The 26,067-nt window shown below is 49.9% G+C and overlaps 1 protein-coding gene across 1 annotated transcript in view; it reads left to right on the forward strand.

The window, feature by feature from the left end:
- The window catches only part of ARHGEF15 (Rho guanine nucleotide exchange factor 15), a 97,574-nt gene that overhangs the window by 50,527 nt on the left and 20,980 nt on the right, over positions 1 to 26,067 (forward strand). The window contains exons 5-9 of the mRNA XM_060254733.1: positions 13,979 to 14,418; positions 16,872 to 17,744; positions 19,376 to 19,436; positions 23,015 to 23,070; positions 25,155 to 25,387. Coding sequence (XP_060110716.1) covers positions 13,979 to 14,418; positions 16,872 to 17,744; positions 19,376 to 19,436; positions 23,015 to 23,070; positions 25,155 to 25,387 — 1,663 coding nt within the window. The remainder of the gene's footprint in view (positions 1 to 13,978; positions 14,419 to 16,871; positions 17,745 to 19,375; positions 19,437 to 23,014; positions 23,071 to 25,154; positions 25,388 to 26,067) is intronic.

Consider the following 26,067-nt stretch of genomic DNA (forward strand, 5'->3'; position numbering starts at 1 on the left):
GAGCGCCGTCACCCAAACAAAGCCAAGCCGCTTCTCCTATTTCCCAGGTCGCCCACAAAGTAGCTGGAACAATCCAGGCTTCTGGGGCACGGCCTAGATTGCAGTCGGGTGGAGAGCCTGTTTTGCATTTAATCCAGAACGGGGCGAAGACGTGCTTTTTCTGCTCCAAACAGTCCTCGGGGAGGCTGGAATCTGGAGTGGCAAAAACTCGATGATTCCAGAGGCAGAAAGAAACTGGTATGGGCTGGTGCAGAGTACGGGTGAGTGTCACCTCTTATCTCCTGCTTGATGCCCCCTGAGATAGGCAGTATCAGTGCGAGGGTTTATGCTTCTTTCTCTCCTTGTCAGTTCTTAGACGTTCTACTTAATGAAGACAGCCCTTGGCTTGGTGATAGACAGGCCTTCGGATTCAGCAGGAGCTCACAGGAGTACAGCTCCTGAACCTTTCCGAGGGTTCCCCCTCCTCCTTCTGAGAGTTCCACCTCCTTGTCCATTGAATAGGAGGTGCAGCTGCATAACAATCCCTGGATGAGCTCCACCACCTATTTTTCTACAAAGCGACCCCTGGTGATAGAGTACCCACTTTGTGTGCTTAAGGTTAGATGAACACAGGACACTGCCTTGTACTGAATTAAACTCCTGGTCCGTCAAGGTCAAAATCGTCTACTCAGACTGGCAGCAGCTCTCCAGGGTCTTAGGTCTTTCACATCACCTGCATCTGGTCGTTTTAACTGGAGATGCTGGGGATCGAACCCGAGACCTTCCGCGTGTCAAGTAGGTGCTCTTCCGCTGTGCCACTGCCCATCCTTTGGTTCAAGCTGTGGTTTCCCTAATTATAAGACCTTCAGTAGCTGGTGCTCTGCCAATCAGAGTAGGCAGCTGGGACCAGTAGCTTGACTGTCTGGTATAAGGCAACTTAATGAGTTTGTATCAGGCTCTCCCTCAGATGGGGAATGCTGTATAGATTTGGGAGAGTCTACTGGAAGAGTAGGTGGAATGCTGCAGTGTCCAATGCGGGAAGGGAATGGTTGGCGAAGATCTTTATGGGATGAAAAAGCGTACTTAGAGATGCTTCATGGAAAGAAGATAGGCGAGTAGTGTCCAGTAATCCAAGTGCAAACCTATCTATGCCAGTGCGCTAAAACAATCACACACAATGCTCCCAGGGCTTTTTGTTGGTGCAGGAACTCCTTTGCATATTAGGTCACACCCACCTGATGTAGCCAATCCTTCAAGAGCTTACAGGGCTCTTCTTACAGGGCCTACTGTAAGCTCCTGGGGGATTGGCTACATCAGGGAGGTGTGGCCTAATATGCAAAGAGTTCCTGCTACAAAAAAAGCACTATTGATGACATGCTCTGAGACCTTATGTGTGCCACTTCGCGATAAGGACTCACAGCAGCCAGTGTTTGGGCTGCAGAAACCTTACGGGTTATCAGTTGACCCTGTCAGTTTTCAGGAACGTTTCATTGTGTCGTTTCAGTCGCTCAGATGGGCTTTCTTATTTCGGCTCCGTGGTGGTCTCTTGATTCTTCGGTTGTGAAAGGTAGCTTTCACGAGGTGGTAGGTAAGGGTGCCAAACTTCAGAGGTGGGCCTGGAGATTTCCCAGAATTGAAACTGAACTCCAGACTACAGAGATCTGTTCCTCTGGAGAAAACAGCTGTTTCAGAGGGTGAAAACATTGAAAAAGAACACAGTGTGAAAAACTGAATGAAAAGAAGTATTGAGAAGTCCCACACTGTACTGGACAGGATACCAAGTTTGAGTCCAGTGGCATCTTTAAAACCAACAACGTTTGGTTTGATTCAAGGTATAAGCTTTCGTGGGTGCAGACACTTCTTCAGATACATTGAAATGGAAGCTGCCAGTCCATACATACAGGTAGAGGATGAGCAGTAAATTAGCATACAACGCAGTGAAAATGTTTAACAGATGCCAAACAGGAATAACAAGCTTAATTTATATCAGGGGTGGCCAAACTGGCTTTCATGCACATTGTGTGTCTCTCAAAGCCCCCAGTACCCCATTGACTGGCTGTTTAAATCACTTCAGCAAACCAGTTAAAGTTGCTTTCTTTCCACCTTTTCCTCTCCTCCCCATCTTCCTTCCTTCCTTCCTTCCTTCCTTCCTTCCTTCGTCTTGTGACTCAAACATTCATGTCTTGTAGCTCTCAAACGTCTGATGTTTATTCTATGTGGCTCTTACATTAAGCAAGTTTGGCCACCCCTGCTTTATATGGTTCTATTTGTTTGGGTTTAATTCTGGAGGAGAAACAAAGTAAAGGAAATATCAAAATCAAAGGCTGATGGGCAGATATACCCTTCTTAATGGTAGAATGCTGAGAATTCCCCAAACTGAAATTGGCAGGTGGCAACCCTCAGGGGTGGAATACTACCAGGAGCTCCTTTGCTTATTAGGCCACACACCCCAATGTAGCCAGTCGTCCAAGAGCTTACAAAAAAGAGCCTTGTAAGCTCTTGGGAGGATTGGCTACATCGGGAGAGTATGGCCTAATATGCAAAGGAGCTCCTGCTAGAATTCCACCCCTGGCAACCCTGGAGGTAGAACCTATGTTAGGCTGGCAGAGGATTTCTGGTTGGGATCCTGGCATCTTTAGTGAAAGGATCTCAGATGTTGGGGAAGCCCTTTTTTCTCCGAGATCCAAGAGAGCCACTGGAGGACTGAGTAGATAGTGCTACTTTGGATGGGCTCAAAGTCTAGCTCGGTGAAGGGCACCTTCATGAGTGCTTTAAAAACTCCTGGGTCACATTTTCTAGTCTCTGCTTTTTCCTCGTGGTTGACTAAGCGTAGCCTGCCTCATCCAGGCAGGCATAAAGGGGATGGATTCCCTGGAGTTCAGTGCATGAAATAAGACCAAAGGGGAGAGGTTCAAGACTGCGCGAATGAAACTCTTGTTTAGTCACTTGGAAACAAATTATGAGTGGCTTAGAAAAGTACGTTTTTAGAGAGTGGCTGTGCTGGTCTGTGGTAGTAGAGCCAGATTCAAGTCCAGTAGCGCTGTAGAGAACAACATTTTGGGAGTATGAGCTTTCTGGGGGTGTTGTTATTTTTTTGTATTTATGTGCGTGTGTGCACATGTGTGAGTGTGTTGAGAGTCAAAGTCACTTCTCTGCAACACCCTTCTCACCTTCTGGGATATAAGGACTCTGGAATCTCTCTTCGTACTTGTATCTGACAAAGGGAGTTTTTGACCCTTCGTACTCTTTTTTGTTTGTTTGTGTTATATGTGCATGTGTGTGTGTCTGTGCATGTGTGTGTGTGCCCCTGAAAGTCATGGCGACCTCTGGTGACTGGCCCCTACTGGGGGCCTGGGGGATATTCAGGAAAGTGGCTGAATAAAGCCTGTCCCTGCCTTCCCGACTGCTGGTATTCCAAGGAGGTCTCCCGTCCAACTACTTTTCGGATTCAATCCTGCTTAGCTTCTGAGATCTGACGAGACTGGGCTTTTGGACTTAAATCTGGCTGTTTTAGGAAAGTATTCACCGCTGGTTTCCAGCAGTGGATACCCTAGAGCAGGGGTGGCCAACGGTAGCTCTCCAGACGTTTTTTGCCTACAACTCCCATCAGCTCCAGCCAGCATAGCTAATGGCTGGGGCTGATGGGAGTCGTAGGCAAGAAAATCTGGAGAGCCATCGTTGGCCACCCCTGCCCTAGAGCAGGGGTGTCAAACATGCGGCCCATGGGCTGAATCAGGCCCCCGAGCGACTCACTGTTGTCTGCTTCTTTCTCCCTCTCTTGCTTCCTTCTCCATCGCAACTTGCTTTGGGGAGGACGTGGGGGAAGGAGAGCTAGCTTTGCCAGGCTCTCAAAATTGCACACCAGGGCTACTGAGCCAAGCCTCTCGTCCTTCCGTTGGCTGAGGCTCAACAAGCCAGTGAGGTGGATTAGGCTGATTTGTATGTGTCCTTTATAAAGTTTTCCATACCTGGCATTACATTTTATGATACACTTGGCCTGGCCCAACAAGGTCAAGATCTGTCCCTCATAACAAATGAGTTCGACACCCCTGCCTAGATCTGGTTTCTCTCTTATTCAAGGAAGTCCTGGGAGATTGTTCTGTTTTCTGTGACAATTTTCTCTTCCTTCTTCGCTGCAGGCTATTATTTCCCCCCACCGCTGTCCCCAGGAAATCTCTGAAAGGGGTATTAAGGCCTCAGCTGCCAGGCAGCCGGCTCAAGGCGAGGGAGGGAGATGCAGGAAGAAATGAGCCACTCAGATCCCCAGGGGAGGATGTGGGTAGCGGCATAGCGGGTTTGTTTCCTCTCAGTCACTGATATCATGAAGGAAGTGAAGTGGGAGAGAAAGAGCGCATGAGGAAAACCTCAGGCAGCACGTGAAACGAGGGACAAGGAGAAAGGTGGATGATGGATGAAGTTAGGTTTGTCAGGTCCAATTCAAGAAATATCTGGGGACTTTGGGGGTGGAGAAAGGTTGTGGCGAGCATAATTGAACTCCAAAGGGAGTTCTGGCCAGCACATGTAAAGGGACGCACACCTTTTAAATGACTTCCCTCCACTGGAAATAATGAAGGATGGGGGTGCCTTCTTTTGGGGCCCATAGAATTGGACCCCCTGGTCTGATCATTTTGAAACTTAGAGGGTGTTTTGAGGAGAGGCACCGGATGTCATGCTGCAAATTTGGCGCCTCTACCTCAAACAACAGCCCCACAGAGCCCCAGATACCCACAGATCAATTCTCCATTATATCCTAAGGGAATAGTCTCCATAGGAAATAATGGAGTGCCCAGCAGACATTTCCCTTCCCCCCCCCCACTTTCTGATGACCCTGAAGTGGGGGGGGGGCTCCAAACCGGAGGATCCCCTGCCCCACCTGGGGATTTACAACCTTGCATGAAACAGAGCATGGCTTAAGAGGAAAGGAAATATGACAGGCTGGAGGAGGGCGGGCTGCCATCTTCTTTTACAGTCTTAACTGTTGGCTGGCTGCCATTCAACTGGTTCCCCCCCTTCCCCTGTTGCTGTCCTGTTGTGCTAGGCAGCAGGATGACTCACCTGTTGATCATCTGCCCCTCATGGGGCCATTGAAGACATACAGAGTCTGGGTGGGGAAAGGTACCACTTGTTGGCCACAAGAGTTGCTACGGCAACCAGTATCCTTTTCCTTTGCCTGCGTTCATTTTTTGGTACTGGGGGCAACGACAGGTCTGGTTTCTGTCTGGAGTTGAGAAAAATATATTGAATCTTGCTCTCTTGGCATCACCCTGACTCCCACCCAGGGTTTTTTTTGTGTGTGTGTGTGCAGCTTTGGGCACTGCTTAAAAAGAAGAGCATCTTCGAAAACATGAAGCTTATTATCCCAATTTTTAGAATGAACTTTTCATGCCCCCCCCAACCCCCCCCCCCTGGGCTTTCTTCCATTGTTGCAAAAGCATGAGTGGTCCTGTTGTGTGATTAAAAAAGAAAAATCTGAATGCGTGTACGGGGAGGGGACGCCCATGACTATTAGATATATAGAAACTGCCTTTTAACATGGAGGCTTCAATTTAATCACCATGGCTAATGGCCACGGTTGAACTCCAGGAGTTTAGAATCATAGAGTTGCAAGGGACCTCCAATGTCATCTAGTTCAACCCCCTGCACGATGAAGGAAATTCACAAATCCCTCCCCCCCACCACACGCATGCATCCCCCAGTGCCCCTGCCGCACGCCCAGAAGACGGCAAAAACCTCCAGGATCCTTGACCAAACAGGCCGGGAGAAAAATTGCTGTATGACCCCATCTAAGAAAGGGCCATGCGAATTAAGCACCGACGCAACCCTTGCTGCCTTCCTTCTCATGATCTGCTCAAGTTGACAGAATCAGCATTGCTGTCAGATGGCCATCTAGCCTCTGCTTAAAAACCTCCAAGGAAGCAGAGTTTATCTGATTTCTTTTTAAAGCCACCAGAGTTAGTGGTCGCTCTGGCCTGGATGGCCCAGGTCATCACGTAGAATCATAGAGTTGGAAGGGACCTCCAAGGTCATCTAGTCCAACCCCCTGCACGATGCGAGAAATTCACAAATCCCTCTGCCTAAATTCACAGGACCTTCATTGCTGTCAGATGGCCATCTAGCCTCTGTCTAGCCATCTCAGAAGCTAAGCGGTGTCTGGCCCAGATTAGTATGGGAGCCCGCCAAGGAAGTCTAAGGTTGCTGTGCAGAGGTTGGCGACGGCAAACCATCTCTGTTTGTTGCCTTCAAAACCACGCAGGGTTTCCATAAGCTGACTGTGGCTTGACAGCAGGGTTCCCTCTAAGCTGAGTTAGTCTGAGGTAGCTCACAGATTTTTGGCCTCCGGCTCACACATGTTTGTCATAGCTCAGGAAAAATAGCCCCAGAGCACAATAATTTATGCAGTAGCTCACAACTTTAATGCCAGTAGCTCACAAAGTAGAATTTTTGCTCACAAGACTCCATGGCTTAGAGCAGGGGTGTCAAACTTGTGGCCTGGGGGCCAAATGCATCCCCCAGACGGCTCCTATCAAGCCCCTGAGCGACTTGTCATCTGCTTCCTTTCCCCTCTCTCTTGTTTTCTTCTGCATCACAGTTTGCTTTACCAGGCTTGTTCAATCGCACAGGAGCTACAGAGCAAAACCTCTTATTTTCTCCATTGGTTGAGCCTCCTCCCTTGGGGAGGAAGGGGGGAGGTAGAGCTTGCTTTGCCGGGCTTGCTCAGTCGCACAGTAGCTACACAGCAAAACCTATATTTTCTCTATCAGTTGAGGTTCCTCCCTTGGGGAGCAGAGGGGGAGGGAGAGCTTGCTTTGCCAGGCTCTCTCAATCACACAGCAGAGCTACTGAGCCAAGCCTCTCTTCCTTCTTTTGACTGAGGCTTCTCCCCCTCCTGGTCCCCTGGAGAAGGAAGGAAAGTGCCAGAGCTTCTTTTGCCCAGTTCCCTGGATCCCATGAGAGAGATACAAAGAAAGCACCTTTAAGACCACTGAGTGCTAATGTTTTAAGCATATTTTAAGGGTTTTTTTTTTTAAAAAAATCTTTAATTGCGTTTGACTGTGTCCTTTATAAAGTTTGTATCACTGCTACCTGGCATTACATTTTATTACACACATGACCTGGCCTGACAAGGTCTCATCGTATCAGATCCGGCCCTCATAACAAATGAGTTTGACACTCCAGGTTTAGAAGGGACATTGCTTGACAGTGCTATCATTTCCAAGTCAGTGGCCCATCACTACCTCCAGTGGTATCGAATTCCACAAAGTCACCTGAGCTACTCATGAAGAAGGTGACCAAAAATGCTTCCTCTGTGGGGGAATAGCAGGCCAAGCGAAGACAGCATAGAGTCCAGGTTTGGTTTATGGGCCGTCAGTTGCTGACCAGTGCTGTCTCCCCCCCACACACACATTTCGGTCCTTCCCTCCCTCATTGCGGTATTCCCTGACCCTCTCCCCGGGCTCAAAGCCCATCTCTCTCCACCCACACCGTGGGCCCAAAATATCTAGCCAGCAGCTGACACCTTCCAACTGTCTCTGTGGAGGCAGCTGGCCCGAGTTTGTCGTCTCCTTCCCCTCCTCACTCCTCCTCCGGCCTGATAATCCCAGAGCATTTATGTATAAGAGTGCATGAAGTTTGCACGTCTGACATTCTTGTCCGAGAGACATTGGATGGCCATTGAGGGGTGGAAGACGCTAGAATAACAGGATGGAGGTTCGCTTTGTTCAAGGGAAGGGCTTTCTCTGTGCGCGCGCACGCATGAATCGTTCAAGGGTGTGTCTCTGCGGTCGGGTGTTGAATGCTTTTCTGGAGTTGAAATCTAGGCCGAATTTAAGCAGAACAGTCCGCCTGGGAATTAATCTGCTGGGGTGGAGGAAGGAGAGGGGGCGGGGCGAAGAAGAGTCACATTTTTCCAGCCTGGCCCATCCGTGGATCCAGAAGGCGGCTTTGTATAGAGCTAATCAGAAAGACACCGGGCAGAGGCATCAAGGCGGGGCTGAAGGGCCAGACTCTCCTCTATAAAATGTGGATAGGTCTCCCATTTCTTTATCAAAGAACCAGTTATGCAAAAATGCTTAATTAGATCAGATCAGTTTGAGAGCCAGTTTGGTGTAGTGAGTAAGTGTCCGGACTCTAATCTGGGAGAACCGGGTTTGATTCCCCACTCCTCCACTTGAACCTGCTGGAATGGCCTTGGGTCAGCCATAGCTCTGGCAGAGTTGCCCTTGAAAGGGCAGCTTCTGTCAGAGCTCTCTGAGCCCAACCTCCCTCACAGAGTTTCTGTTGTGGGGGAGGAAGGTAAAGGAGATTGTAAACTGCTCTGAGATTCAGAGTGGAGGGTGGAGTATAAATCCAATATCATCCTCTTCCTCCTCATCATCGTTGTTAATATAGATTTTATTTTTATTTATATATTTTTGGAATTTTTATGTGCGTGTGTGTATAAGAGTGTGTGCATGCGTGCATCTGGAAGTCATGGTGACTTCTGGTGATTGACCCCCCCCTACTGGGGGGCTGGAAGATATGCAGGGAGGGGTGCTGAATAAAGCCTGCCCCTGCTTCTCAACTCCTGGTATTCCAAGGAGGTCTCCCCCATCCACATACTTGCTGGAGTCGACCCTGCTTATCTTCTGATGAGATTGGGCTTGCCTGGGTGATCCAGGTCAGGGTACTTTCTTTTTATTTTTTGACAACAAGTTGCAGTTAACTTCTGGCCACTCCATAGGGTTTTCGAAGCTACAAGCATAGTCAGCTTCAAGAAGCTACAAGCATAGCCGGCTTCAAGAGGGGATTGGATCAACATATGGAGCAGAGGTCCATCAGTGGCTATTAGCCACAGCGTATTGTTGGAACTCTCTGTCTGGGGCAGTGAAGCTCTGTATTGTTGGTGCTTGGGGGAGGGCAACAGTGGGAGGGCTTCTAGTGTCCTGGCCCCACTGCTGGACCTCCTGATGGCACCTGGGTTTTTTGGCCACTGTGTGACACAGAGCGTTGGACTGGATGGGCCATTGGCCTGATCCAACATGGCTTCTCTGATGTTCTTATGGTCAAAAGCCCTTCTGATGGTTTGCCGTTGCCTGCCCCTCTATCGCGACCCTGGGCGTCCTTGGTGGTCTCCCATCCAAATACCAACTGGGATTGACCCTGCTTAGCTTCCAAGGTCTGATGAAGTTGAGCTCGCCTGGACTAGGCTGAGAGGAAGCAGCAACCCTGGACTTCCGTGGAGGTCTCCCATCCAATTAACCCTGACTGACACCACCTAACTTTTGAGAGCTGATGGAATCAGGCTAACCTGAGCCAGCCAGGTCAGGGTATTAATATGTCAAGCTGAAATGTCCCTGTTCTTGACCACGACGGACGGGTGGGCTACGCTAGCCTTATTCAGATACTCAATAAAGATATATTAGGGATGATTTGTTGGTGTTGATGACCATAATTATAAGTCATAATATCCTGGCAGGTCGCCCATTAGACCCAGTCTATTCAGAATCATGCTCAGATATTTTCTGTCTGATAGAGTGGGTGTTTTGAAATAAATGCAGATAGTCTTTAAGGTGCCACTAGATTTTTTTTGTTTGTTTTATCTTGCTTACTTCCAGGAAAGCTCTCTTAGGATAGCACTGCAGATTGAGTGGGACTAAGAAGCTGAATCCAGGAGCCTCCATGGCTGCGAGACGTAGTGGTCTCAGCACAGGAAGGAAAGGAAAGGAAAGGAAAGGAAAGGAAAGGAAAGGAAAGGAAAGGAAAGGTCCCCTGTGCAAGCACCAGTCGTTTCTGATTCTGGGGTGATGTTGCTTTCACAACGTTTTCACGGCAGACTTTTGACGGGGTGGTTTGCCATTGCCTTCCCCAGTCTTTTATGCTTTCCCCCCTGCGAGCTGGGGACTCATTTGACCGACCTCGGAAGGATGGAAGGCTGAGCCAACCTTGAGCCGGCTACCTGAAACCAGCTTCCGCTGGGATCGAACTCAGGTCGCGAGCAGAGTTTAGGACTGCAGTACTGCAGCTTTAACACTGCGCCACGGGGCTCTTCCCTGGGGCTAATCTAACATGCTGTAATCAGTATACCAGAGGATGTAGTGATGGCCCCAGGAATAAACAGCTTTCAAAGGGGATTAGATACGTTAGTGGAGGATAAGTCTATCCATGGCTACTAGTCAGGGTGGATTATAAGAACCTCCTCATTCAGTAGCACTAATCGTCTGAATCCCAGAGCCAGGAGGCAACGTTGGGGAAGGGCCTCGGCCTCTGTGCCCTGTTGATGACCTCCAGAGGAACTGGCTGTATGAGACAGAATGCTGGGCTAGATGGACCATTGTTTTGATCCAGAAGGGTTCGTCATAGGTTCTTCTATACAAGATTACCCTCCTGGAGCACTAATGCTCTTGTTGAACTCCTCTTCCCCTCCAATCCACCCAGTCCTCGCTGTAGCATCTGAGGTGGCTTCAGATGATGCTGGGCTAAGGGTGGCCAAACTTGCTAAATGCAAGAGCCACGTAGATTAAATGTCAGATGTTTGAGAGCTGGAAGGAAGGATGGAAAATAGACGGGGAGAGAGGAGAGGTGGAAAGAAAGCAACTTTAACTTTAAATGCGTTCTCCAAGCCGCTAGCTGTCTTGGCTTGGAAAAGTGATTTAAGGAGGCAAATGCCTTCAGGTGCTACCCGTGCCCCGTGTATGACTCTTTCCTCATCCAGCCCTGGCAGAGGTATGAGAACAGTGAACGGGAACAGCATTTCATCCTTTGTGACCTCCCCTATAATCCTGCACTGGGGTCAGCGTCGTTTTCGGCTTGCTCCGGATCTCCTTCGTTTCGTTTCCAAATTGCTGAGGCAACCTCCAGGGAGGCAGCTGCGTAATCCTGTTGCGATATCTTTCCCAGCTGGAAGTGTGAGCCGCACCCGGAGAATGCGGTCTGGCCGGAGAGCCGGCCCTGGCGGCTGGCCGAGGGGGCCATTAGTGTCAGCCGGGCCAGCGTGTGCAAACTACCCCCAAGGGCAGGATGCACACTCCACAGGCGGAGTGGCGATGACTGATATAGTAGAGCAGGGCCTGGGCAAACCCTTCCAGGAATCCCATGTGTCTGTCTGCGCAGAGGGTTTGGGGAAGCTGATTCAGTCTGCCAGCAAGGAAGTTTTCTGTCTGGGGAAGGGGTTTCTTTTTAGGGTTGTTGTTTTGGCCACTGGGTGTCAGGGTGTTGGACTGGATGAGCCACTGACCTGATCCGACATGGCTTCTCTTATGCTCTTAAGGCTTCAGGGCAAAAAATGGGGGGAAATCCCCCCACCCATGTTTCTACTTTCCCCGCATCTCTCATCCCGTATCTAGGCCCATCCCTAAGTATGTCTCTCCGTTCCTTTGCAGCCGGTGTGGTTGTAGCAGTTAAAGAGCTGGGCTAAGATGAGAATCTTGTACAAGCCTCCATTTTGTTACAAAGCTCTCTGGGAAATACGGGCCTGATCGCTTTCTCTCAGCCTAGCCCAGACCAGCTCAGTCTTGTCAGTTCTTAGACGCTAGGTTTAGCCGTGGTTTCTATTTGGGTTGGAGACCACCAAGTTGCTGTTACTGGTCGGATGCTTTCAGAAAGGGATGACTGATGACAAAGTGAAAGAGGTAATGCTAAAATGGGCTAGAAATTTTGGTTATAGCATTGACTTAGAGAGGTGGTCCCAGCTATGGAAAGTAAATATAAAAATTACGAAATCAATTGCTTTTGAAAGAAAATGTATACAAGATGCTTTACCAAGCTGGAAAAAATTGGCAAAAATGTATCCAGATCTTTCAGATTTATGCTGGAAGTGTGATAATCGTATAGGCACGTATTTTCATGTATGCTGGTTATGTAAAAGCGTCAGAGTTATTGGATTAAAGTACATGAGTTACTGCAAAAAGTATGTAAAGTTGCCATCCCTTTTAAACCAGAATTGTTTTTATTAAATTTGTTACCACATAAGATGGAGAAACAACTGGAATATATGATACTATATATAGTGTGGCTAGAATTTTATTGGCAAGATTTTTTTTGGGGGGGGGAAGAGTTATCAACAATGGGTGATTTGTTAGTTATGATATTGGATAGAGCAGAAATGGACACCTTGAGTGATATGTTGAAAGAAGAGACTAACAAACAAGTAAGAACATAAGAGAAGCCACATTGGATCAGGCCAGTGGCCCATCCAGTCCAACACTCTGTGTCACATAAGAACACAATAGAAGCCATGTTGGATCAGGCCAGTGGCCCATCCAGTCCAACACTCTGTATTACACAGTGGCCAATTTATATATATACACACACACACATATACATATATCTACACACTGTGGCTAATAGCCACTGATGGACCTCTGCTTCATATTTTTATCTAACCCCCTCTTGCAGCTGGCTATGCTTGTAGCCGCCACCACCTCCTGTGGCAGTGAATTCCACATGTTAATCACCCTTTGGGTGAAGAAGTACCTCCTTTTATCTGTTCTAACCCGACTGCTCAGCAATTTCATTGAATGCCCACGAGTTCTTGTATTGTGAGAAAGGGAGAAAAGTAGTAGGAAAGTGGTCTTTATTTTGTGAATGGCTATGTAAAAAAAGAATAGAAAGTTGAGTACGATAAAGATTTAAATATAAATAGTGGGGTACAAAAGGCACTTATGAATGTGTATTTGATTAGTATATATGTAAAAACCTCCATCCTCCATCCTCAGTTGGTGTATTGTTTGTAGTTTTGTAAGTATTGTATTGAATGGCTGTGTAATTTTTTTGTTTGTTTATGTTGTTGCTGTTGATTATTATGCGTTCTGTGAAGATAAAAATTTGCAAAGTGAAAAGAAAAAGAAAGGGGTGGTGAACTAAATTACTCCGCTACGACATCTCTTATCCCATCTTTCCTCATGGTTCAAGGTGTGGTTCAATGAGGGATGCCAGCCTCCAGGTGGAACCTGGAGACCCCCCAGAATGACAGCTGATCTCTGGGCTATGGGATTCAGTTTCTCTGGGGAAAATGGAAGCTTTGGAAGGTGGGTCCTCGGGCACTGTACCCCACTGAGGTCCCTCCCCTCTTCAGGTTCCATTCCCAAATTTCCAGGAGTTTCCCAGCATGGATCTGGCACTTCTACCCACTCCATCCCATGCTGGTGGCAACCCTCGGTTGAATGTTCCTCTCCTTCACGTAACTCCTTCACAGGACCAGTCCGTGATCTTCAAAAAACTTGGGTCTTCTTCATACGTAGCAGGAAGATGAGGTTAAGAATGATAGAATCATAGAGTTGGAAGTGACCTCCAGGGTCATCTATTCTCACCCCCTGCACAATGCAGAAAACTCACAAATGCCCCCCCCCCCGCACTCCCCGTGACGACTGCTCCATGCCCAGAAGTTGGCAAAACAACAACAACCCAACCCACCCTCCAGGATCCCTGACTAAACTGGCCTGGAGAACATTTTTGCCTGACTCCAAAGAGGTGAACAACATTTCCCGGGGTGTGTAAGAAGCGACCATGAGAACTAAGCACGGATGCAACCCTTCCTGCCCTCCTTCTCATGATCTGCCTATGTTCACAGAATCATCTTTGCTGTCAGATGGCCGCCTAGCCTCTGTTTAGAAACCTCCAAAGAAGGAGAGCCCACCACCTCCCGAGGAAGCTGGTTCCACCGAGGAACTGCTCTGTCAGGAAGTTCTTCCTAATGTTCAGCGGAAAACTCCTTTGATTTAATTTCAAGCTGTTGGTTTCGGTTTGCTCTTCTGGGGCAACAGAAAGCAACTCTGCACCATCCTCTATAACAGGAGTGGCCAACAGTAACTCTCCGGATTTTTTTTTGCCTACAACTCCCATCCACCCCAGCCAGCCTGGCCAGTGGCTGGGGCTGATGGGAGTTGTAGGCAAAAAACATCTGGAGAGCTACCATTGGCCACCCCTCCTCTATAAGTCTGTATGACAGCAGTAAGATATTAAAGCGATCAGACCTCGCAAATTCCTCTAACCCCGTCCATCTTTGCAGGACATGAAATTCCAGCGCTCCAACCCGTGACGCTTTCTCGGTGAAGATGTCGTCCATGGACCCCCTGCCTCCAGCCACCCCTCCCTCCCAGAAACCCACGCGCATCATCAAACCTCGCCCGCCCACCAGGCCCCGGCCTTATCTGCCTCCCCGGCCGGACTCGAGCAAGCTGCTCCGTGGCCCCACCCCACCTTTGCCGCCGGAGGGCTCTGTGGCAAATGATGGATGCCGCAAGGTCGTCGAACCCCCGTGCAGCACCGAGCGGCAGCTCCACATCCTGCAGAACTCGGGAGCCGTGCGGAAGATTGTGGTTCGTTTTGACCATGTGGATCCGGAGAAGGACGAGGCCGACAAGCCGACGCGGCCGACTTTGAATGGCAGCCAGATCCCCGTCCCCGTGGCTGAGAATGGGGAACGGGAGATGGGGGAGGAAAAAGAAGTCCAGGGGCAGCTGGGTAAGTGAGCAAGGGTACAACGGTCGTATCCTTTAACTGCTGGCAGGGCTTTTTTTGTAGCAGGGGCTCCTTTGCATATGAGGCCACGCCCCCTGATGTAGCCAATCCTCCAAGAGCTTACAGGGCTCTTTGTATCGGGCCTACTGTAAGCTCCTGGAGGATTGGCTACATCAGGGTTGTGTGGCCGAATATGCAAAGGAGCTCCTGCTACAAAAAAAGAAGCCCTGGGTGTGAGCCTTCTTGCCTTGGCCCAGAAGATGATCGCTGGCTCAATAAGCCTTGTGTGACTTTGAGACCTGTGAGGGCTCTACACTGGAAAAATAAATAAACCTGAGGTTTCTGCACTGGACAAAACTTAGTCTCTGGGCTTTTTTGTAGCAGGAACTAATTTGCATATTAGGCCACACCCCCTGATGTAGCCAATCCTCCAAGAGCTTACAGGGCTCTTCTTTCAGGGCCTACTGAAAGGAGGATTGGCTACATCAGGGGTGTGTGGCCTAATATGCAAAGGGGTTCCTGCTACAAAAGAAGCCCTGCTCAGTGCTTATTTTTCGTGATCAGAATGTACCGGAAGGATAACACAGTTATAAGGTGCCTGAAGTCAAATTCCAAAGGAAACTGTGTTCTGTGGTCCGCTGTATTCAAAATTCTATACAAAATTATTAATGTGTTCCACGATTGAACAAACAAATGACAAGTGAAGAGCAAAGGTCCAAGGGCTAAAACAGCCTCAGCAGGTGTATATTGGCCATGTCCTTGAAGGAACAATAAGTAGTCTTCCGCAGAAGACTACGCGTTTCAACGACGTAGCCCTTCCTTAGAATTTGAATCATGTGAAGCTGTGTGGCTGCGAGAAGTTATTAGTCGGGATCTCAGATTAGAAGTCTAACATAATGAGTGTGTAAAACTTGATTTAGGAGAATTGCACTGGATTGGAAGAATAATAAGAAGATGAAGATTTTGGATTTATATCCCGCTCTCCACTCCGAATCTCAGAGCGGCTCACAATCTCCTTTAACTTCCTCCCCCACAACAGACACCCTGTGAGGTGGGTGGGGCTGAGAGGGCTCTCACAGCAGCTGCCCTTTCAAGGACAACTCTGCCAGAGCTATGGCTGACCCAAGGCCATTCCAGCAGCTGCATGTGAAGGAGTGGGGAATCAAACCTGGTTCTCCCAGATAAGAATCTGCACACTTAACCACTACATCAGGGGTGGCCAAGGGTAGCTCTCCAGATGTTTTTTGCCTACAATTCCCATCAGCCCCAGCCAGCATGGCCAATGGCTGGGGCTGATGGGAGTTGTAGGCAGATAACATCTGGAGAGCTACCCTTGGCCACCCCTGCGCTACATCAAACTGGCTCTTACCTGAGGATGGGCTACATCCTTGAAACGCCTGAGACATCTGGAAATTGCATTGTATATGTATAATTTGGGCCAACTTGTACTTCTGTGGAAGACTGCTTATGGTTACTTCAAGGACATTGCCAATATACACCTGCTGAGGCTGTTTTAGCCCTTGGACCGTTGCTCTTCATTTGTAATTTGTTTGTTCAATCGTGGAATGCATTAATAATTTTGTATAGAATTTTGAATGTAGCGGACCATAGAACACAGTTTCCTTTGGGATTTGACTTTAGGTATTTTTTCATGATCTGCTTTTGTAGAGGCAAACAGCCTCCCGCCTCCTGGCATTGCAGCTTCACTCATTGGCCTCTTGTCCGTGTGCTTCAAAGCATAAGTAACCAGGTGGACTAGAAACGTGAACCCTTTTCTTTGAAACTGAAAGTTCAAATTCCTGAAATGTCGAATTCTTCAAAATTACTTCATTGTTGGGTGGGATTGTGAAACAGCGGTTTCTGCTTTTTAGATAGGCTTTATCCTAAAGGCCCAAGTAGGGTTGCCAACCTCTCGGTGGGAGCTGGAGATCTCCATAGAATTACAATTGATCTCCAAACCACAGACCTCAGTTCCCCTGCTTGGGAGTGGCTTCATAACCAGTTTGGTGTAGTGGTGAAGTGCACAAACTCTTATTTGGGAGGACTGGGTTTGATTCCCCACTCCTCCATTTGAAGCTGCTGGAATGGCCTTGGGTGAGCCATAGCTCTCGCAGAGTTGTCCTTGAAAGGGCAGCTTCTGTCAGAGCTCTCCCCCCACCCACCTCACAGAGTATCTGTTGTGGGAGGAGGAAGATAAAGGAGATTGTAGGCCGCTCCGGGACTCCTATTCAAAGAGAAGGGTGGGGTATAAATCTACAGTCTTCAAATGAGGTCCCCTCTCCAAAACCTGCCCTTCCCAGACTTTACCCCCAGATCTCCAGGAATTTCTCAACCTGGAGTTGGCAACCCTATCGCTTTGAGGGCATTAAGCCTTCGCAATACAGAACAGCAGCTCCTTGTATCATATATGCGTCCTCTTATAATTCCTCCTCCTTTTGTTTCTTTTCTTTCTGCAGATTCTAGTGAGGACACCCCTCTCTCCACATCGAGCACAGTGGAGCAGAATGGCATCGAATCCCGTGTTTCCTGCCCCTCGGCCTGTCCCTGCGTCTGCCATCAGCAGCGGCCAGGCATGGTCTTGACATGGGTTCCGGCACCTTCTCAACGAGCCGAACGAGAGGACGGCGAGGAAGGGCCTGCCTCAGATCTGTCGTCCTCTGCCGACGAGGGAGGGACGCACTTTCGCCACCTCCTGGTGCTCAACCCCCCGCCCGCCAAGCCACCCGCCAAAGGCGGCAGGGCCCTCAAATCCCATCGTTCTCCTCGGAGCAAGAAACCCCCTGACCCGCCGCCCTCAGCGAATGGGCACGCCGAGGGCAGCGTGGTGCTGACGGGGTATCGCTCCACGGCTGAGCCCCTGCCCCCACGTTGTCCCCCCTTGATGCCCAAGCCCCCCCGCCGCAGCAAGGGCGGGTCCCCGGCCTTTTTCGACAGCGAGCCTGTGCCCCCCGCCATCCCACCCAAAGCCCCGGTGAAACCGCCTCGCAGCTCCTTGGGGCCCCTTTCCTTTCCCCGCAGGGGTTCCCTCCAGTTCCCCCTTGAGTCCAGCCACGTTCCAAACGACATCTCGCCCGTCTCTGCCGGGGAAGGCCTCCTCCTGTCGCCCCCCTCCCAGCCCCCACCGCCCCCGCCTTCTTCCCAGACGTCACCGCCTGTGCCGCTCCCTCACCAGCAGTCTAGCCCGCTTACTTCCTGCCAGCTTCCTGCCACCCTGACTCCCCCTCCCCCGGCCCAGCCTCCTCCTCCACTGCCTCAGGGGCTGCCCCCGGCGCCAACTCAGCCCCCGCCGCCCTTGGAGAACGCCTCAGTGGATGAACACCAGAGTCAAGGTAACAGCTGCGCTCTGTGAGGGAAGGAAATATCAAGTGAAGTTGGAGTATGAGAGGAGTATAGCAGTATCTCCCAGCAGGCGCTTACGAGCCACAATGACCGCTTTTAGTTTTACCCCAAAGCTGTACAGAGGCAGCCGTATTTGGCTATTGGGAAGGAATTCCCTCCCTTTGATGAAATTGGTTGGAATATTTGCGACATTCCCCGCGGCGAAGTCTGTGGCTGGGCTCGCTTGTTTGAGTTACCTAGCATGGCAGGAATACAGCAATGTCTCTCAGCAGGGACTTACGAGCCGCACAATGACCGCTTTTAGTTTTTACCCGAAAGCTGTACATAACCAGGTGCTGGGAAGCAGAGGACCTCAAGGCCAGGCCTCAACACTGGAAAGGGGGATTGGGAGTCCTATTCCTCTTAGTCAGGAACCCCTCAATTGAGCAGGTGCTGGCAGCGTTCCCTAGTGGCAGGAGGAAGAATAGCTCCCTCCAGGAGTTGGCAACTCAAGGGGGAGCTGACGGGACCGAGTCTGAAGGTCGAATCGGGCCTGTTCCGCCACAGGATCCATCCAGTCTGGGTTTATGGCAGACCCGTATCCCAGGGGGGCATGGCCCCTCCAGCCAATCCCCTTCTTGGACCTTTATTGCCCCTTCTTTCCCTGACCCCTGCTCTTTCCGCCGCCACTTTTCTCCTCATGGCTCTGGCAGCTCCCCTCCGTGCCCACTCACCCACCGGGCGAAACTGTAAAGAGCGGGCTTCTGGGGCTCTTGCAAGACACCCCCCCCCCCCCCCGATCACGCGATTGGCTGGAAAAGCCTCCCTGGCGCTGAACTTGCTGATCGCACTGGAAAGCCGACGTAGATGCCATCGGCTTTGGAGCGGCTTTTCCAGCCGATCATGTGATCGGAAGGGGGGCACCCTGCAAGAGCCCCAGGAGCCCGCTCTTTACAGTGGGTGAGTGGGGAGGAGGGAGGGAGGTGCCGTGTGGAGGGGGGCGGGGCTGCCAGAGCCACGGGGAGAAAAGTGGTGGTGGAGAGAGGGGAGGCCGCCAGAGGGGTGGGGGCCTCCATCCAAAACATTTTTCCGTGGACCCCCCCAACCGGAATTTTCTGACTACGGGCCTGGTTTATGGTATAACCTTTTGGTTCATCGTTGAGAATGCTTGCTTCAGACTTCAAGCTGGATGTTTGGAGGTGGAACCGGCACGCTGGGTGGGCGGCAAGAATGGATGCACCCTTCTCCCCCTCTTTGCATACATAGATACATAGAGATGCTAAAATCCAAGAGAGCCAGTTTGGTGTAGTGTGCAGACTCTTATCTGGGAAAACCGGCTTTGATTCCCCACTCCTCCACTTGCAGCTGCTGGAGTGGCCTTGGATCAGCCATCGCTTTTGCAGAAATTGTCCTTGAAAGGGCAGCTTCCGTGGGAGCCCTCTCAGCCCCACCCACCTCACAGGGTGTCTGTTGTGGGGGAAGAAGAGAAAGGAGATCGTTAGCTGCTCTGAGACTCTGATTCAGAGGGAAGGGCGGGGTATAAATCTGTGGTCTTCTTCTTTATCCCCCACCATAGATAGAGGAGAAATCAGGACACGTTTTGTCTAATCCAGCCCTAATTCTGCAGAATTTCTCTCTCCAGGTAGCTGTGAAACGGACTGCCCAGCTTCAGGTGAATCTGACGCAGAGACCCCAAAGGACAGGTATGTTGGCGCTCTCCCTCTTCCAGCCCCAAGTTTTGAAAGAAATTTTGCAAGGTGCACCTGTGTGAGCCCCTCTGGGGTCTGTAGCGGCTAGCCCGATCCCGTCAGATCCCAGAAGCTAAGCAGGGTCTGCCTTGGCTACTATTTGGAAGGGTGGCCTCCAAGGAATACCAGGGGTGTGATGCAGGAAATGGCAAACCGTCGCTGAAAGCTCTGTTGCCTCAAAAACAAGTCTAGCACGCCACTTAGTGGTGTGTGATGCTAAAAGAGTTAGAACTTCTGGTTGCCGGACAGTCTTAGGATCTCCTGACTATTCTGCACACCATGAAGACGAAACAAGAAGCCCGACCATGTAAACGGAAGGCCGAGTATAACAAAGTTCAAAATAAAGTGTTTATTACACAACATAACAGTCGACAATTAAAAACAAGATAGATACATAGAGATCCTAAAATCCAGCCTATAGAGTCTTGATCTACATTAGCACACAGGGAGATGTTGGATAGCTGGCCAGAGACAGAATAATTGGAGAGAGATGCTGTCCTCTTTGTGGGCTGGCACAGAATTATCTACATCCTGATTTTCACGTGAAGCCCTCCTCTCATTGAAATACTACAAACCAGCCTTGGCCCTTAAGTTTTACAATTTGTTTTAAGCGTGCACTACTTGGTTTTAGGCCACTGAAGAAGGCTCCTAGAGCCGAACATGCCTGGCCTAGTGGCTTTTTATGAGATATTCTGTTATATGATTCATATTGAGTTGAGATGCAACTTCTATACTCAGCCATCTGAGTTGAGTGCCCGTGCTATTCTACACACAATGCCATATGATCAGGGCTTTTTTTGTAGCAGGAACTCCTTTGCATATTAGGTCACACACCCCTAATTTAGCCAGTCCTCCAAGAGCTTACCGTAGGCCCTGTGCTAAGAGCCCTGTAAGCTCTTGGAGGATTGGCTGCATCAGGGGTCTGTGGTCTAATGGGCAAAGGAGTTCCTGCTACAAAAAAAAAAGAAGCCCTTCATATGATAATTAATTTAATTAATTCCAGTCCCTAGTTTTTTGGGGGGGAGGAATGGTGGCTCAGTGGTAGAGCATTTGCTTGGGAAGCAGAAGGTCCCAGGTTCAATCCCTGGCATCTCCAAAAAAGAGTCCAGGCAAATAGGTGTGAAAAACCTCAGCTTGAGACCCTGGAGAGCCGCTGCCAGTCAGGTGAGGGACGGTGGCTCAGTGGTAGAGCATCTGCTTGGGAAGCAGAAGGTCCCAGGTTCAATCCCCAGCATCTCCAACTAAAAAGGATCCAGGCAAATAGGTGTGCACCTTGAGATCCCAGAGAGCCGCTGCCAGTCTGAGAAGACAATACTGACTTTGATGGACCAAAGGTCTGATTCAGTATAAGGCAGCTTCGTATGTTCATATGTTCTAGTGATGCAGGAGCTAGAAGAACATAAAAGAAGCCATGTTGGATCAGGCCAATGGCCCACCCAGTCCAACACTGTGTCACACTGTGGCCAACACACACACACACACACACATATATATATATATATATATATATACTGTGGCTAATAGCCACTGATGGACCTCTGCTCCATATTTTTATCCAATCCCCTCTTAAAGCTGGCTATGCTTGTAGCCGCCACCACCTCCTGCGGCAGTGAATTCCACATGTTAATCACCCTTTGAGTGAAGAAGTACTTCCTTTTATCCGTTTTAACCTGACTGCTCAGCAATTTCATTGAATGCCCACGAGTTCTCGTATTGTGAGAAAGGCAGAAAAGTACTTCTTTCTCTACTTTCTCCATCCCATGCATAATCTATGAAGAGGGATCAGGAGGGAAATAGTTGTAGCTGTCCTTTGTGCTTTGAGCGATGGGCTTTTAGTAAGACCTTTTTTGTAGCAGGAACTCCTTTGCATATGAGACCACACACCCCTGATGTAGCCAATCCTCCAAGCGCTCACAGGGCTCTTAGTACAGGGCCTACTGTAAGCTCCAGGAGGATTGGCTACATCAAGGGGGCGTGGCCTAATATGCAAAGGACTTCCTGCTACTAAAAAGCCCTGGGTTTGGGTAATCTGGGCCGTTTCTTCCCACAAGGACAACTGAGGGCCAAATTTGATGGGGCAGCCTCGTTCCTGACATGAGGATGCTACTGCCCTTTTAAAGCCCCAAATGGGCAATTTAAAAATGTTGCAAAGACCCAATTGGGACTGCTGTGCAGTGGGACAAGACACTCTTCTCCCCCGCCTTTGGGCCTTTCGAGTGCAGCTCTTTTGCCGCGTTGCGGCATGGCATTGTTAAGTAGCTTTTAAAATGGCAGCAGCGCCCCCGTATCAGACACGAGGATGCCATCCCATCTCAGTTTGCCCTAGAAGGACACAGATGCAAAGACTTCCCCGATGTGAGTTAATGGCGTATGAAGGCACACTATAAATAACACACGGGGAAAGCAGTGAAAAGGTGCACAGTTAGAGAAAAGAGCGCCGGCGAGAGACGCGTGGAGGATGAATGAGCTGTTCCACCCCTGTTACCGGTTCTCAGCAGAGGACAACGTGGGCAGCAAAGGGGGGGTGGGGAAATGCATTGCAAAGAGAGTCGCTGGGAAATTTATAAAATCTTTCATGCAGCCTAAAAATAAAAGCAAAGACACACGAACCTGCAGTTCTGCTGTTGTTTCCAGCTTGAAGGTGAATGCTCCAGGAGGCCCATGAGTTGGGTGGAAGTTCTCTTGAAACAGGCCTTCCTGTGTCCCACACTTCTGAGTGGAAGCAGCCTCTGAACCCTGATTATGCATGGGATGGAGCAGCCGGAGAAAGAAGTACTTCTGTCCCTTTCTCACAATACAAGAACTCGTGGACATTCAATGAAATTGCTGAGCAGTCGGGTTAGAACAGATAAATGGAAGTCCTTCTTCACGCAAAGGGTGATTAATGCATGGAATTCACTGCCACAGGAGGTGGTGATAGCTGCAAGCAAGGACAGCTTCAAGAGGAGTCTGAGTAAACATCTGGAGCAGAGGTCCATCAGTGGCTATTAGCCACAGGTTATAGATAGAACTTTCTGTCTGGGGCAGTGATGCTCTGTCTTCTTGGTGCTTGGGAAGGGCAACAGTGTGAGGACTTTGGGGAGGGATGGTGGCTCAGTGGCAGAGCATCTGCTTGGCAAGCAGAAGGTCCCAGGTTCAATCCCCAGCATCTCCAACTAAAAAGGGTTCAGGTAAATAGGTGTGGGAAACCTCAGCTTGAGACCCTGGAGAGCCGCTTCCAGTCTGAGTAGACAATACTGACTTATATGGACCGACTGTCTGATTCAGTATAAGGCAGCTTAATATGTTCATAGGTGTGGACTTCTAGTATTCTGGCCCCACTGAATACTAGATGGCACCTGATGGCACCTAGTTTTTTGGCCACTGTGTGACACAGAGTGTTGGGCTAGATGGGCCATTGGCCTGATCCAGCCTGGCTTCTCTTACGTTCTTATGATTGCTGGATTCCACAGACCCTTAATCTTATCCTTTAAATAAAAGGTTTTTAGGGTTGCTGGTTACTTACTGTTGCATTTGCTTTCTGTCTGTTTTAGACCTTCTTCAGTGCTGTCCCCTAAAGGCCCGGACTGGGGACTCTGCTTACAGGATGGTAAGTAGGAACTGAGAGCATGAAAAGATCTGCGGGGAGAGGGGAATGCAGATCAAGACCTTTTGCTGCCTGAGGGGGAGCCGAAAATGCCACTCCTCTTGACCATCCTGCATAGGGTTGCTCAGAGCTTTTTTTTTTAGCAGGAACTCCTTTGCATATTAGGCTACAGGAACTCCTTTGCATATTAGGCTTACAGTAGGCCTTGTACTAAGAGCCCTGTAAGCTCTTGGAGGATTGGCTACATCAGAGAGGTGTGGCCTAATATGCAAATGAGCTCCTGCTACAAAAAAAGCCCCGGCGTTGCCAAATCTGCATCAGGAGATGCCTGGAGATTTGGGGGATCAAACCTGAAGAAAGCAGGGTTTGGGGAGAGGAGGGACCTTAGTGGGTTATGGTGCCATAGAATCTACTCTGCAAAGCAGCCGTTTCCTCCAAGGGAACTGCTGGACTCATAAGCCCTACGAGTCATAGATCTAGAGGAGATAGCCATGTTTGCCTATTGCTGCAAAATAGTAAAGAGTCCAGTAGTGCCTTTAAGACTTAACAAATTTTATTGTAGCATAAACTTTCGAGAAACACAGATGCATCTGACGAAGAGAACTGTGTTTCTGTAAAGCCCTAGGCCAGGGGTGCCCAAACTGAGACTCGGAAACCACATGTGGCTCTTTCACACATATTGTGCGGCTCTTGGAGCCTCCAGCCCCACCCTGTTGGCCGAATTGGAGAAGGCATTCCTCTCTCTCAATCCCTTCTCCAAGCTAGCCGGCAGTTTGGAGAATGCATTTAAAATTCAAATGGCTTTCTTTCCACCTCTCCCTCCCTCCCCCATCTATTTTCATTCCTTTCTGTGGCTCTTCGACACCTGACGTTCATCTCTTGTGGCTCTCAAACCTCTGACATTTATTCTGTGTGGCTCTTACGTTAAGCAAGCTTGGCCACCCCCTGCTTGCCCTAGGAGGAAAGGCTGAGGGACTTGGGAATCTTCAGTCTGGAGAAGAGGAGGTTGAGGGAGGACAGGATGGCTCTCTGGAAGTACCTGAAGGGCCGTCCCTTAAAGGAGGGCAGGGAACCGTTCCCATTGGCTGCAGAAGGGAGGACTCGCAATCACGGGTTTAAATTAAGGGCTGGAAGGTACCAGCTGAATATTAGGAAAAAACTTTTTTTTTACAGTCAGAGTTGTTCAAGAGTTGGAATCAGCTCCCTAGGGGGATGCTGAGCTCCCCCTCCCTGGCAGTCTTGAAACAGCAGTTGGACAAACACTTTTCGGGGTCTAGGCCGGGGGTGGCCAAACTGCGGCTCGGGAACCACATGTGGCTCTTTCTCTCATATTCTGTGGCTCTTGAAGCCTCCACCGCCCCATAAGCCAACTAAGTGAAGGGATTTCTCTTTAAATCACTTCTCCAAGCCAAGCCAGCCAGCAGCTTAGAGAATTCATTTAAAGTTGCTTTCTCTGCATCTCTTCCTCTTTCCCCATCTATTTCCTTCCTTCCTTCCTCCCTCCCTTCCTTCCCCCCTCCCTCCTTCCCTTCTGTCTTTCACTTTCATCTGACATTCATATCTTACGGCTCTCAAACATCTGACATTTATTCTGTGTGGCTCTTACGTTAAGCAAGTCTAGCCACCCTGGTCTAGGCTGATCCTGCACTGAGCAGGGGTTGATCTGACGGCCTGTATGGCCCCTTCTGACTCTGATTCCACAGCTGATCTTCAGAGATCAGTTCTCCAGGAGAGAAGAGATGCTTTGGAGGGCGGACTCTCTGGCTCGATGCCCCACTGAGGCTCCTCCCCTCCCCAAACACCGCCTTCTCCAGGCTCCACCCCTAAATCTTCAGGAACGCCCCTTGCCCAGCCCTCCCCCCTTCCTTCAGAGAGAGCTGACAGGGCCAGCAGAGCACGCCCGCATGATGATGTCACCGGGCCGCACGTGAGAAGAAGCCCCCCCCCGGCGGTGCGGGGGAACAAGCCTTGGCCTAGGGGTGCCAGAACCCCTAGCGCCGGGCCTGCTCGCCTCGCCTCTGTAAAGCAGTGCCATCCCCGCCTCTCTTTCCTCTCAACCTTCTGCCCGTGTCTTTCCCCCTCTGCAGAGCCCTTGTACCAAACGTACCGCCAGGCCGTCATCTCCAAGGAGATCAAGAGGCAAACGGTCCCTCGCAACAGCAGCTTCAGCAGCTCGGACTACGGGGCCCCGTCCCCCGGCGAAGGTCCCGCTGGGCCTCGCGGCCCTGTCCCTCACAGCACGCTGTGGCAGGAGCTGCCGGCAGTGCGAGAGAGCGGCCTGCTGGGAAACATGAACTCTGAGGAGAGGAAGATGCAGGAGGTGAGTCCCCCAGGAGGCACCGTGGTATCGATCCCTCTCGCGCCCTGCCTTACCTTTGTTATGGGCTGTTTCTCCCCTCAACAAGTTCTGTATGATCAGCAACTTAATCCAGCATCTGTCAATCCCTACATGGTTTGGGACTAGGGATTGGAAGGACCATCTTCTCTCATTTGTTCCTGCCCGGGAATTAAGATCAGAGAGAGAGAGGCCCTCCTGACGGTCCCATCAATCAGAGAAGCCCAATGGTGGGTGCACTTGACAGGGCCTTTTTGGTGGCAGCCCCCTTGAGTTCCATGGGAAGAAAGGCAGCTAATACATCGTTTAAATAAATTTAAGCCAGATATTGGGCATTTCTGACCAGCATTCAAATCGTCTGACCTCTGCCATGGATTCCTGTGGAGGTGTTAGGCAAGCCACCCTTTATTCTTGCTCTGTTTCTTACCTAGAAGATGGCAGTGGTGATGCTGAGAAGGTGGCCTATCAGCATGCCTTATGCTGAATCAGACTATTGGTCCATCCAGTTCAGGACTGTCTGTTCCAACAAGCACAGTAGCTTTCCGGGGCTTCAGGCAAAGCAAGGTCTTTCCCAATTCCTGTTACCTGAGATCATCTAAGTGAAGACGCCAGACCTGGAGCTGAGCCATGGCATGCATTATAAAAGGCTGGAAATGTTTCCAAAC

Source organism: Heteronotia binoei, chromosome 15, assembly GCF_032191835.1.
Source record: "Heteronotia binoei isolate CCM8104 ecotype False Entrance Well chromosome 15, APGP_CSIRO_Hbin_v1, whole genome shotgun sequence".
Lineage (NCBI taxonomy): Eukaryota > Metazoa > Chordata > Lepidosauria > Squamata > Gekkonidae > Heteronotia > Heteronotia binoei.